We start from the raw sequence: 13,095 nt of genomic DNA on the forward strand, positions 1-13,095 counted from the left end.
GCGGCGTGCTCTGGGGAGGAGGCGGGGAAGAGGCGGGGCTGCGGCGGGGATTTGGGGAAGGAGTCCAATAGGGACAGGGAGGGAGCAGAATTGGGGCAGGGACTTTGAGGAAGGGTTTGGAATGGGGGTGGGGGGGGGTGGAGTCGGGGCGGGGCCGGGGGGCACGAGCACCCACCGGCGCCAGGAGAAGTTGGTGCCTATGCTCCCAGACACACAGTATTCCCAAGGCCTGGTCTCTGTTGACCTCAGTATTCTGGCCCACTCTGCTGTCCTCTCTGGCCTGGTGGCTCTGGGATTCCTCTAACCTGTGACTTCAGAAGAGATAGACCCATCAGTCTGGGGAAGCAATTCCAGCACTGCTCTTAGTGGGTGTGAGGCCAGAGCCCTAGCCCCAGGTATCTAGGCACCTGGGAGTTAGGTGCCTTTGAGGATCTAGGCCTTAAGCCTGTGTGTTAGAGGCTTTAGAGCCCTGTCTGAAGCACAGCAAGGTGGTGGGGCAGGGGGACAGATGCTGGACCACGTCCATGGGATGTGATGGTTCCAATCAAGACCCAGTTCCCAGTGAGTGTTACCAGGAGCTCATGTGTTTGGTTGCAAACACTGCAGCAGCTGGAGCCAGGTGCCTGAATGTTTGTGTGTCTCTCCGGTTGCTCTGGCAACATCGGGGCACATGGGTGGCCAGGAGCTTGCCAAAGTCATGAGGTGACCTGGGCCAAGCCCACATCACTCCCTGCCTAGAGTCTGACTCAGAGCCAAGTCGACTGACTGGCCTGTTTGATCTGATCCTGGGTCAAAACCAGCCTCCTCTGCCTCAGCCCTGAATTGCCTGCATTGTTTCCCTCTGAAAAAACACACGGGGCGCGAGTACAAAACGGGGGGAGGTTTATTGCAGAGCCAGGTTACAGAGCAGGGGAGCCTTTGGCTGTGTCTCCACCAAGAAGGCAGGCATCTGAGGATGGGGCCTGAGGAGACCGAAGGGTGGTAGTTAAACACAATTCAAGCCAGTTCTCCAGGGAAGGCGCATGCAGGATCATATTAATGCTGACGAGTGAAGTGCCCTGAGGAGAAGGGGCTGCGGTAACGCTGGTGACTGATGTGCCCAGAGGGGAGGAGGTGTCGTTAAACTTGGGGCAGGTCGACATTTAAAAGTGGCACCGTACAGCTGTTCTGCTGTAGGGCTTCTCCCATCAGCGTGGGGACCCCACCGCCCTGAGGGGCAGTCGCTCTGCGGATGGGAGACGCCCTTCCGTTGACAGTGCTGTCTGTGCTGGGGGTTAGGTCGGTGCCACTGCATTGCTGTGGGTGAGGGGTGGATTTTTTACACCCCTGAGCGACATAGTTATACGAGCCTAGTGTAGACCTGGCCTTCGCTGAAGGGACATAGGGTTGGAACAGGCCCATCTGTCACTAGCAGGAGGGAAATTGGCATCTGTAGCGAGTAGAAGACCTCACTAGTGGAAGAGATACAGGCAGGCACCCGGTGGCACGAGTAAGGGAAGGCCTCGTAGCGAGTGGGAGGAATGTGGTGGCCTTGCGAGGGGCACAGAGGAGAAGGCATCTTAGCGCTAGCAGAAGGGCCTAGGAGGGTTCAGGGGAGAAGGTAGCAGGAGGGGAATGGCGCCCTGGGGGCGCAGAGGGGAGAAGGTCTCGTTAGTGCCAGCAGGAGGGGCGTGGCGTCCCGGGGGCGCACAGGGGAGAAGGTCTCGTTAGTGCCAGCGGGAGGGGCGTGGCGCCCCGGGGGCACACAGGGGACAAGGTCTCGTTAGTGCCAGCGGGAGGGGCGTGGTGCCCCGGGGGCGCACAGGGGAGAAGGTCTCGTTAGTGCCAGCAGGAGGGGCGTGGCGACCCGGGGGCGCACAGGGGAGAAGGTCTCGTGAGTGCCAGCAGGAGGGGCGTGGCGCTCCGGGGGCGCACAGGGGAGAAGGTCTCGTGAGTGCCAGCAGGAGGGGCGTGGCGCCCCGGGGGCGCAGAGGGGAGAAGGTCTCGTTAGTGCCAGCAGGAGGGACACGGCTCACAATACATCTGGAGTTGATGTAACATTGGGAGCAAAGTACAAGGCCAGGTCAGTTTCTAATCACATCAGCCCTTGGTGACAAGAGGCCTGTCAGCCTTGGCTCCGTGGCTAGGAGCTGGGCCCAGCACAGTCTCAGGAGGCCTGTGCCATTAAGGCCAGTTCCCAAGGCTGATGTGATTGAAGGCCCAGAGGCTGTGGGGTGCCTGGACCTGGAAGGGTCAGTGGCACTTCCAGTTGTCCCTATTTCTTCACTTTTGCATCGTAGGTGCCAGCATTCTTGTAGGCCCCCACATAACCACTGGTGTCTACGATGTTCTCCCGCCCACTCTTCCCTTTGCCCTTGCCACTCTCATCGAAGCGCTCCTTGTGCGAGCCCGTGTACTTGGTGGTGTCCGTCAGCCTGTCCACTGCCCCGCCCGTCGCAGCTTTCTGTCAGCAAGAAAATAGGTCAGGGGAGTCAAACACAAAGAAGTAATTATAGCCCCTCCCAGGCCCCTCCGGCCCCCATGTGCCCATCCCAAGCCCCCTTCATCCCCCACGTGCCTGTCCCAGGCCCCTCCATCCCCCACGTGCCCCTCCCAGGCCCCTCCGGCCCCCACATGCCCCTCCCAGGCCCCTCCGTGCCCCATGTGCCCTTCCCAGGCCCCTCCATCCTCCACGTGCCCTTCCCAGGACCCTCCAGGTCCCCACGTACCCTTCCCAGGCCCCTCCATCCCCCACGTGCCTGTCCCAGGCCCCTCCATCCCCCATGTGCCCCTCCCAGGCCCCTCCATCCCCCATGTGCCCCTCCCAGGCCCCTCCGTGCCCCATGTGCCCTTCCCAGGCCCCTCCATCCCCCACGTGCCCTTCCCAGGCCCCTCCGGCCCCCACATACCCTTCCCAGGCCCCTTCATCCCCCACGTGCCCGTCTCAGGCCCCTCCATCCCCCACGTGCCCTTCTCAGGCCCCTCCGGCCCCCGCATGCCCTTCCCAAGCCCCTCTGTCCCCCACGTGCCCTTCCCAGGCCCCTCTGTGCCCCACGTACCTGTCCCAGGCCCCTCCATCCCCCACGTGCCCTTCCCAGGCTCCTCCATCCCCCACATGCCCTTCCCAAGGCCCTCCGTCCCCCACATGCCCCTCCATTCCCTGTGTGCCCTTCCCAGGCCCTGCCCTGTCCATACCCCATAGACCATCACACTGGCTCACTCCACCGCCCTGTCCCTCATTTTTCCAGACACCTCCATTCCCCATGCACTCTCTGGACCCCCTGCTGTCCCCACTGCTCAGGGCCCTGCCCCGTATTCTCTCCCTTAAGTTGTCACAGCCCTCCCAGATCCCTGCCTCTTCCGGGACACGCTGCTTTGCTATGTGACGTTTGTGGGGCTCCCCGTGGCCCAGAGCAGCATCTGCATGTCCCCAGACAGAGCCCACACTCCTGCTCTACGCGTCCGAAAAGAGCAATCACTCACAGTGACGCCTACGTTGGTCGGTTCCTTCCCTGCCACCAGTTGGCAGATGGATTCGAATGCTTCCTCCTTGCTCTTGCCCTTAAACCTCTTTGGGGCCAGCTCCTCTAGGGCCTTTTTGAATTCCTCGTAACTAATGACTCTGGCTGTCTTCCCTCTGCAAGACACAAGGGCTGGGGAGTGACCAAACACGTCGCTAGAATGGTAGCTGCTGCAAGACAGACACCAGGGCTGCATTTGCAAATTGCACTCGTATTCCCAGCTGTGGCAGGGAGAGCCAGGTGACAAGCCCTGATACCCAGAGAAGGTGGTCTTTGAGGGAAAAGAGGAAACTCTGATGCACCAGTTACTGAAATAGTTGACATGTAAATTGCTTTAGATACCCAGGGGTCTCTCCTCCAGAAATGCAGCCACAGCTGAGCAGAACCTGGCAGCTGTGCTACAGAACAGTTTCGGACAGAAGAGAAGAATCTTAGCTCTGGCTGAGACTGCAGGAGACATGAGAACTGACACACCAACTGATACAGGAAGTTCTTGCTCATTGACCTTTAATCCTTCGGGTCAAGGCCTTGTCCTCAGAGTGCGACCTCATCCAGCCCTGGGTCAATGTGGATGTGGAAGGGCTACTGGTGAGGCACTGCAGTCCAAGATGCGCCTGCAGGAGCCGGGCCCTGGCAGGCATTGACCCCTTTGCTGGCGAGAGCCGTGTCACTGGACACGCTCTTGTTTCCAGGCAGATGACCGGGGGCAAACATCCCTGTTCCATCTACCCATCCCCAACCCTTGCGGCACTGAGCCAGCAGCGATGCAGCCTGGTAACATTTAGGGTTAAATACTTTATAAGACTGAAAAACTCCTTTGTGATGAGATGGGCAGAATCTTGTTCCCAGGGAACGGTGGGACAGCTGGGAGGGAGGGCAGAGAGGGACTTACTCATCATGTAAGATTTCATGGGGGTCTGCTGGAGGCTATGGGAATGGCGCTGTAGCCTGGAGGTTAGGGCCCGCAGCTGGGAGGGCAGAGACTCAAGTTGAAGTCCCTGCTCAAGTGAGTGTTTAAGTATTGTACATAAAGTGGTACAAGGTCCAGCAGGAGCCTGGTTCTAGCACACCCCAGACCTCAGTGGCTAGGGCACTCCACAGGGAGGCACAGGAGCTTTGGACCACAGCAGGCAGAGAGGGGATTTGAAGTCGGCATCCCACAGCCCAGGTGAGTGCTCCAGCCTCTGGACTACTGGTTATAGGAGGGGCACTGGCTTGGTTTGCAAGAAAGGAGTGACCTGGTTTAGGTGCTTAACTTCATGGCTGTGAATTCTGAGCAGCCCACACTTAGGCTCCTAATTCCCGGAATTCCTACCCTTCCTGTCTAGCTTAGGCAGCTTCCTGGTGAGCATATGGGTTTTTGTGGATCCCATCTTTAGGCACCTAAGGCCTTGTCTGCACTAGACAATTAAGTCAGCACGACTACGTGGCACAGGGGTGTGAAAATCCACACCCCTGAATGGCATAGTGAAGTGCTCTTTGGAGACAGCACTAGGTTGACGGAAGAATCCCTCCCATCTGCACAGGTAGCATCTACACTGAAGCTCTGCAGCAGTGCAGGTAGAGTGGCATAGCTGTTCTGCTGGAGCATTTTAAATGTAGAAAAGCCCTAACTCTCCCCATTCCTGCACGCCTGACTCAAGGCTGTGGATTCACTAGCTGGCAGGGTGCGTCCTTGAGCGTCACAGTGCTCATTCCCCTTTGCGGATCTAGCCCAGGGCTCCTCTGGCATCATCTTTACATAGTAACCTGTATCGAAGGCCCCACACACTCTGGACAGCCGCTCCCAAACGCCGCTGCAAGCGCTGTGGGTTTGGCAGACTCTACGGCGGATTCCGGGTGTTCTGCAGCAGCCTCAGATACCATTTAAATCAAGGCTCCTACAGAATCCGACGTGCCAATGACTAATCCAGCAGCCCCCACCTTCTTTATAGTCTCAACTTGTTGCCCCAAACTTCCAGGTGTCAGGATGCCATCGATTTCTTAATGGGGAGCGAGAAACTGCCCCACCGACCTTGTCAGGGCAAAGCTGGGACTTTTGGCCCTGGGAAGGTGCGAGGGGCAGGTTGGGTGGGTGGGATAAGCCTGCGAGCTGACTGGTTCTGCTCAAATGATCAGCAATGCAATCATTCACGTGTATATTGAAATAGCCAGTTTAGGTTACAGCTCTTGGCGCCATGGTTTCAGGGACGTGTGAGACTCAGACGTCACTGCATCTGTTACACTCGGGTCCCATAGGCAAGGCCCTTTTCAACAACGAGGGCTAAAGACGTGTGTGTGTATCTCTGTGTATGAAAGCTAAGCAGCCATGTAACAATGTGCAGCAATGTGCTGCAAATATCAATGAATAAATGTGGGGAGGGTTGTCCGGAGGCCAGTAGCTGCTATACAAGAAACTCTGTCCTGGATGCCAGGCTCCTCTAAGCTCCACACAGAGTCTGACAGGGCTGGAGGGGGCTGAAATGAATGACCTGGGAGTGTGCCCATGGGTGACCCAGCGGGCAGCACACAGAACTGAGTGGCCTGGCGATGCTGGCCCTGCGAAGCTCCAAGAGCCACGCCACTGATGTAGAGCAGGCTCTAGGGAAGGGACGCAAGGGAGCCACTTACTTCACTTTGGAGAAGACGATGTCGACGTCCGTGCCGGTGACCCCTTTGCCGTCCATTACTTTACACTCCTTGCACAGTTTGGCCCAGTTTTTCCCAGTCATTTCTTGCCCTGTAGCTTTGGTGTCTCCATAGATTGCAAACTTCCGGAAGCTCGCTTGCAGAGCTGCCCCATCAGTGCTTCCAGCCATGCTGACCTTTGGTAGTCAGAGGAGAAATGGATCCAGTTACTACGCAAACTCCAGCAGTCACACCAGATACTGTGCGTGCCATCTGTGCACCCCTGCACCCTGCACCACCCCTTTTACTGCTGCCTCCCACAAAAGCCTAGCCCCATCACGACGAAGCCGCACCAGCAGACGTGGAAGTGGGCAGCTGAGGATGAGGATAGCAGCGGGAGCTGAAGGTCAGGCTTGTGGGGCTTGTAGAGCTCCGTGCATGTGGGTCCCAGGGCTAGAATAGCAGAGGGGCTGCGGGTCGGGACCTGGGAGCGTTGACGGAGCTGTGTATGGGCCCCAAGGCTGGCACTGTGGGTCAGGAGAGAGGGGCATTGGCAGTGCTGGTCTGGGAGTGTTGGCCCAGTGTATGGAGACAGATTTAACACTGCCTCTTTTCCTCCTCCTTCAGCCAGCGCTGCACTGGCTGATCAGCGTTTCTGCTCAATATCAGGTTATACTCTCCCTTTGGCACAGGCCCCTCCACGCCTGCCTCCTACGTCTGTTAACCCCCTGGAAAGCTGTCACCAATAGGCTTTTTCACAACTAAACCGGTTGCGCTAAAGAGACATGTTTTGCCTGATCAGCCTCTCGGAAGGCAGCCCCTCAGTGCCATGAGCAGGGGAGGAACAACCGGCCGGCACTCCACAATGGCCACCCGCCTCTTAGCCGTTAACACCAGGCCACTCCCCTTCACTTTTCACAGAGCCTGCGGCCAGCCACCTCCAACTCCCTGGCCACTCTGATTCTCACAGGCCTGGCCCACCTTCTCAATGCCGCTGGCTCCGTGCATTAGCAAAGCACAGGTCAGCATCTTCAGGTCATCCCGTCACCTCCTTCGGGGCTGGCACTGGGTGGGGCTGGGCGCTCGTCATGCACTGGCCCCAGCAGCTCCGCTCTGCCTATGGCGTGCCCTCCGTGCGGCAAATCCAGCTGTCACCGCGCAGGGAGCAGAGGCAGTGTGCAGGTGAGTGGGAACAGAGCAAGCGCCTCATCCTGTGTGAAAGGGGCATTGGGGGACCACAGTGCATCAAAACGGTCACAGCCGGGCAAAGTACTTCAGCACCTGCAGGTCTGTCACTGGGGGCCAGGGCCAAGCCTTGCACCAGGGACTAGGGGTTCTGGGGGCCCAGCCTGGGACGCCGTACAGGGGCCTGGTTTACAGATGAGGGGGCAGCACCTTCTCCGCCTCGGGACCCTTTAAGCTGTCGCCAGCTGAGGAGCCAGTGGCACTGGTCAGTTTTGAAAAGCCTTAACCCAGCAAGCTCCCAGCTCCACGCCCCACCCCACTCCTGCTCTCTTCCAGGCCCCTGGACACACCCAGCCACAGGGCAGAGTCACCCGGCCTGGCCTGGGCTGGGCTGGGCTGGGCTGGGCTGGGGGGATGGCCCAGCCCTGGGCCCTAGTTACAGTCTGACATTAAACAAAAACAGGCGTGTGGGCTTGTCTGCTGGCGTGGCCAGAGTTTGTGCTGCCTGGCGACCGTTGCTAGGGAGGGCTGTGCTGCTTGGAGCCGTTGCTGCGGGAGGCATGGCGTGGCTGGACTACGAGCATATCCACTCGGTCCAGACGGAGCCAGAGCGACAGGGCGGGTGAGGTCATAGCTGTTATTGGGCCAACTTTGGTTGTTGCGGGAACAAGCTTGGGAGCCACACCAAGCTTGTCTTCAGGTCTGGGAAAGGTACTCCCGGCGTCCCAGCTATTAAAGATCCTACATCACACACCTTGTCTCTCAAATACCTGGGGACCGGCACAGCTACAACTGCACTGCATAGCAGTCCAGACAGCCACATGGGCCTTGATTCCCCTGCAGGGCTGCTAGAACCAGGGCTCCAGGCGGCATCATGTCTTCTCACGCCCCAGGCAGCCTGGCAGCACCAAGGCCCCCATCAGGGCAGCTGCCCTGAGGCTGGCAATGGGGGAATTGCAGGGGACAAAGCCTAGGCTGGCACATAAAGACACTCACAGCCTCAGAGACACACACATGTATGTACACACATGGGCACACACGCATACAGAGAGACACTGACATGCCAACAGCCGTGCCCAAGATCCGGGGCAGGGCCTCGTGGCCACGCTCAGGAGTTGTGGTACTCCCCATCTTGTCTATTTTCAGGCGCCTGGCGGATCTGGGGCACTCCTGCCAGGGCACAGGGAAGGAGTTCATAGCATCTGGCCTTCCCAATGGGAATCCACTCGGGCCTGCTGCAGCAGAAACAGCTGCAGGCCATTAATCAGCGTGTGCGTAACCTGCCAGCAAAGCAGCATGTTGCAGCCAAAGGGAGCCAGGTTCCCACAGCGGCTGGGACCAGAGAAGGCTCTTGGCACTGAGTCTCTCTCTCCCAGGAAGCGGGCCTAACAAACATGCTCCTCTCCTTGGCTCAGGCAACTTTGGTCTTACTGAACCGAGTTGATGGCCACAGTTTGGCTAATGGACACATTCTCCCCACCCAGCCCCACTGCAATGCGGCTTCCTGCAAGCCGGGGGCCCACTCGCCAGCCTGCAGCTCCCTGTTCACAACAGGGACGGGGACAGGGCAGCTAGTCCAACCCCCGGGTCTCCTGCACAGTGCCATGGGCTCTGCCGTCTGTGCTGAGCAGACTAGCCTGGAAGCTACACGCAGCACCTGGGAAGAGCTGGTCTTCTGGGCCAGGATTGGGCCCTGTTTTGCCAGGGATCATAACCTGCTATTTCACACCTGATATACCACGAAGCCACCCTTTCTGGCTCTGCCTTCTCTTTCACTATCACAATTAGCCCTGAGCTAGCCAGGACCGACAGGGCCCCAGAGACTGCCCATGCCAACATCCCTGCCAGGAGGAGTCCCTCCAGGGGCAGGACAGTGTGGGAGTGAGGGGTCGGAGGGTTGGCAGGGGGCAATGTGAGGCCTGCTGCTGCCAGGCTGTATCTGCTGTTGGTGGAGAGATCCTTGCTCCCTAGGCCAGTCACACCAGCACTCGGGTCAGGAGCGTCTACAACTAATCTGACCGTCCCCCTTTCCAGGCTGTGAGCGCACATGCAGCCGTGGGTCTGTGGACTAGCAGGGGCATAGGGATTGCATGGAGGGGAAGGTGGTAAGAGGAGGAAGCTGCCAGCAGGACACAAACCTACTTATCTCTGTCTCCCTGAGCACTGCAGACACTGTGTGACAATACTGAGCCGAGTGGGATGCAGTGCCCCGCCCTGAGAGAGGCACCACGCAGGGTCACGCCCACTCCAGGGAGCGCTCAGTGAATTCACAGAGGCATAAGGGGGTGGGGGACGGCAGGCCCCAGAGCAACACAGGCCACCACGCCCCGGGGCAGGTCTTAGGGCCTGTGCTCATGTTTGTGTGCGGGAAGCCTGCTAGTGGATCAGGTGCAGTACTGGGAGCTAGGGTCCTGTTCCTGGCTCTGCCATTGTCCTGCTGGGTGATCCTGGCTCATAGAATCATAGAATCTCAGGGTTGGAAGGGACCTCAGGAGGTCATCTAGTCCACCCCCCTGCTCAAAGCAGGACCAAGCCCCAATTTTTGCCCCAGATCCCTAAATGGCCCCCTCAAGGATTGAACTCACAACCCTGGGTTTAGCAGGCCAATGCTCAAACCACTGAGCTATCCCTCCCCCCATCTCTCATCTCTGGTCTCAGTTTCCCCAGCTGTGAAATGGAGTTTGGGTACGTCCCTTCTTTTGTAAAGTGCTTTGGGACCCGGGGATGAAAAGCGCTAAGCATCGCTGCTGCGGTTTGCACGGGGCACACGTGTGGGCCGTGACCTCAGCGTGTGTGCAGGGGTGAGTGCACGGAGGGGTGCACACATGCAGTGCTGGGGGGGAACGTGTGCAAGGGCCGAGGGGAAGGTGCAGGTGTATGCAGGGTCTGGGTGTGGCCGGGGGTGATGCGTGGGGGAGGGGTGCACTGCAGTGTGTCTGTCGTGGGCATTTCCTTGTTCTGGTCCCACGCGGGGTGCCGTGGTTTGCTCCATGTGGTGCACTGAAGGCAGCCCCGATGCTGCGGGAGGTGCCGGGGGGCGAGCACCCCATCTCCAAAGCTGGTCTGTGGGAGCAGCCAGCCAGCCTGCTCTGCAGGGCGTGTCCCTCCTTTTCACCCAAGGGAGCTGGCTTCTGAGCTAAGTCCCTGGAAGCAGCACACGCAGGCCGCTGCAGATGAGCTCCAGCCCTGCTCCCTCCATCCCTGCACGTCAGGCCGGGGCTTTCCCACAGGCATAGTCCCCTGGGCATGCAGGCCAGCTCGCTTCCCTGCTCTGCGCCCCCAGATGGGGGGAATTCGCCACCATTCAGTGATGCCAATCCAGGCAGCCAGTGCACCGAGCAAGCGTCCCCCCCCGCCGTTGCCAGCCAGCCCGCACCCCCCTCCTTCTCCTCCTGCAGAAGCAGCCCATCAGGTTGCTGCTTCGCTGACTTACCGCCTGAACTGCCTCTGCTGAGCTGTGGCAGGCTACCCGGAGAAGCCCGGCTCCCTCCTGGTCTCCAGACTGCAGTGCTGCTTGGAGGCGGCCGTGCTCTTATCTGCTGTTTATTCCGGTAGCCATAGAGACAGCCTGCTAAACAGCCCGGGCGCGTAACAGTCCTGGTCTCATGCAGGAGGGTGACCAAGGTCACGGCGAAGAGCTGCGCTCCCTCCCGCCTGCAGTGCCAAAGCGCCTCCGGCTGGGGCAGGAAAGGGTCCTCTGCCAGCCTCCAGCCAGCCTGCTGGAGCAGAGCCCAGTGGTCCATTTGCGTCTCACTGCCGCTGGGAGGGGGACGGGCTTGCAGATCCTCTCCCTCGGCTCTGGCTTTGCTGGCTACCGGTGAGGGATGGTGGAAGGGCAGGCAGGGGCCAGGTGTCAGGGACAGGCGCCGCCTTCGTCAGCAGCATTGCTGGACCAGAACCCAAGGGCATGTGCAGCTCTGCCTGGAAGGGGGGTGTGGGAGCAGCCCTGCAGGCCGCGCCTGTCAGAGGAGCTAGGCGGCTGGTACCCTCGCCGAAGGGCTATCCCTGGAGGGCCGGGGTGGCCAGACTGCAGCTTGTGAGCTGCATGTGGCTCTTTCCCAGTTAAAGGGCGGCTCGCGGCGCTCCCCACGCCCCTCCCTTCCATTCTCTGCCTCCCAGACTGGTCGCCGGGGAGGCTCAGGGAGGGCTTCTGCCCTGGGCGAGTTGGTGGGGCTGGGGGCTTCTGCCAGAGATGACTGGTGCCTGCTGAGAGTGGGGAGGGCACCATTTAAAGCCCTAGTCCCAGGGCAGGCAGGGCTGAAGCCCCAAGCCCCAGCAGGCACTCCCTGGCTCTCGAACTTCTAAAGATTGTCGCATGCGGCTTGGAGGGTCAGTAAGTTTGGCCACCCCGCTATAGGGGCAGTGCAGGGAGTCTAGTATAGTCTCGTCCAGGCATCGGCACAATGGGATTATTAAGTAGGTTCCCCGCACAGAGCCCTTGTTACTGGGGCTAATATATGAGGAGGAGCAAGCCCAGCACAACTCTCCTCTCCTCTCCAGGAGCACCCGGCAGGGCTGGCAGACGGACAAAACCTGGAAATGGAGCACATCGGCTGGGGCAGTCCTGGAGCCCCATGGGGCCATTCTACAGCTCACTGAGCACAACAGAACGGCACTCCCCATGCAAAAGGCCCAGCGCAGGCAGTAAGGATGGGACACAAAGCATAGCTGCGCCCCAGGAGGACAGGGCTGGATACAGTGTGTGTGGCCCTGGGGTGCCCAGGGGCTCGAGACCAAGTGTGTATGGGGCCAAGTACAGAGCAGCTATTCATATGGGGACAGGAGCTGGGTACCTGCTGCCCTTGAGTGCAAGGGAACAGGGGTACATGGGGGTTGGTGCACAGATGTGCTGGGCGACAGAACGTCTGTAGGTGCAATGCATATTGGTAACGGGGGGCAGGGGAAAGTGGTGGGCATGCCCAGAGGCTGGGAACACGGTGTGTCAGGTTGCCAAGGGGGCTGGGGACATGCCATGTTTGGGTGTTCGTGCGTCCTGAAGCTGGGAACACGGTCTGTATTGGTTGGGGAACACTGGATCTTGGTACATGTTGCAGATGGGGGCCCAGTTGGACTGGGAACGCGGCGTGTACACATGTGGGTTCACGAGGGTGTAGGCACTTGTTGCGTACAGCGTACTGTGGGTAGGTGTTGTGTCAGCACGTATGTAATATAAAGGAACCACACGGCCACAGTGCAGTCCAAATAACCATGTTTATGAACTATACACAAGCCTAGTTACACAAACACAGCTGCTCTGACAGGGTTCTGAGGCTGAAACATAGAAGACAGTGAGGGCCACCGGCAGACCCGCAGAATAGTTAAAGGGATACTACCCAATTCCTACACTCTACTGTAAGCGGGGTCTGAATGAGCTCTCCCCGGATAACTAGTGATGAGCTGGGGAAAGGACTTCAGGAACTGACCTTGTCTGCATTGTCTGCTCTGCCTTGGTGCACAGCTGTGCGGCCAAACGATCTCTTTTGGCTGACGCTGGATTGCAAGTCACTTTGTTATTGGGTGCAGGGGTAATAAAGTGTCAACCTTGTTGTGTGAACAAAGGGGCAGCAGAACGGGTACACGTTGCAGCCCCTGTATTCACACAACAATTGGTACAATTCTGCTTGGCAGGCCCTGGCTGAGGGGTTCTCACTCGACTGAAGTGCACTAACTCGGCAGGGAGGAGGGGTGCCAAAGCCCAGTGGAGATAAGAGAGGGTGAGGACGGGTGGTTTTGCCTTGTCCTGCGGGCTCTATGGGCCCTAGACACCACTTGACCCACCCCCCCTCTCCCCTGTTTAAGGACA

General features: G+C 59.1%; 1 protein-coding gene across 2 annotated transcripts; it reads right to left on the minus strand.

Moving 5' to 3' along the window:
* Positions 1 to 865: 865 nt before the first annotated feature.
* TPPP3 (tubulin polymerization promoting protein family member 3) lies at positions 866 to 11,011 on the minus strand. 2 transcript variants are annotated; one of them, XM_084644646.1, is made up of 4 exons: positions 10,726 to 11,011; positions 6,111 to 6,304; positions 3,463 to 3,616; positions 866 to 2,443 (listed from the first exon to the last, which is right to left on the minus strand). In XM_084644646.1, exons 2-4 carry the CDS (start codon positions 6,296 to 6,298, stop codon positions 2,255 to 2,257), a joined length of 531 nt encoding a protein of 176 aa, XP_084500772.1. In that variant the 5' UTR covers positions 6,299 to 6,304; positions 10,726 to 11,011; the 3' UTR covers positions 866 to 2,254. The 2 variants fall into 2 exon arrangements, with proteins under 2 accessions (XP_084500772.1, XP_084500771.1); XM_084644645.1 differs by lacking the exon at positions 10,726 to 11,011 and adding an exon at positions 7,089 to 7,332.
* Positions 11,012 to 13,095: the final 2,084 nt, after the last annotated feature.

Source organism: Lepidochelys olivacea (assembly GCF_965140295.1).
Source record: "Lepidochelys olivacea isolate rLepOli2 genome assembly, chromosome: 12".
In the NCBI taxonomy this organism is placed as follows: domain Eukaryota; kingdom Metazoa; phylum Chordata; order Testudines; family Cheloniidae; genus Lepidochelys; species Lepidochelys olivacea.

Bases quoted from the DNA above. Each gene is read 5' to 3' on its own strand.
- TPPP3 (XM_084644645.1), bottom strand. From the start codon at position 7,136: ATGCTGACCTGTGCTTTGCTAATGCACGGAGCCAGCGGCATTGAGAAG. The intron at 6,305-7,088 runs GTGGGCCAGGCC...TGACTACCAAAG, and splicing joins GAGCCAGCGGCATTGAGAAG to GTCAGCATGGCTGGAAGCAC. The intron at 2,444-3,462 runs GTGAGTGATTGC...TCTTGCTGACAG, and splicing joins CGACCAACGTAGGCGTCACT to AAAGCTGCGACGGGCGGGGC.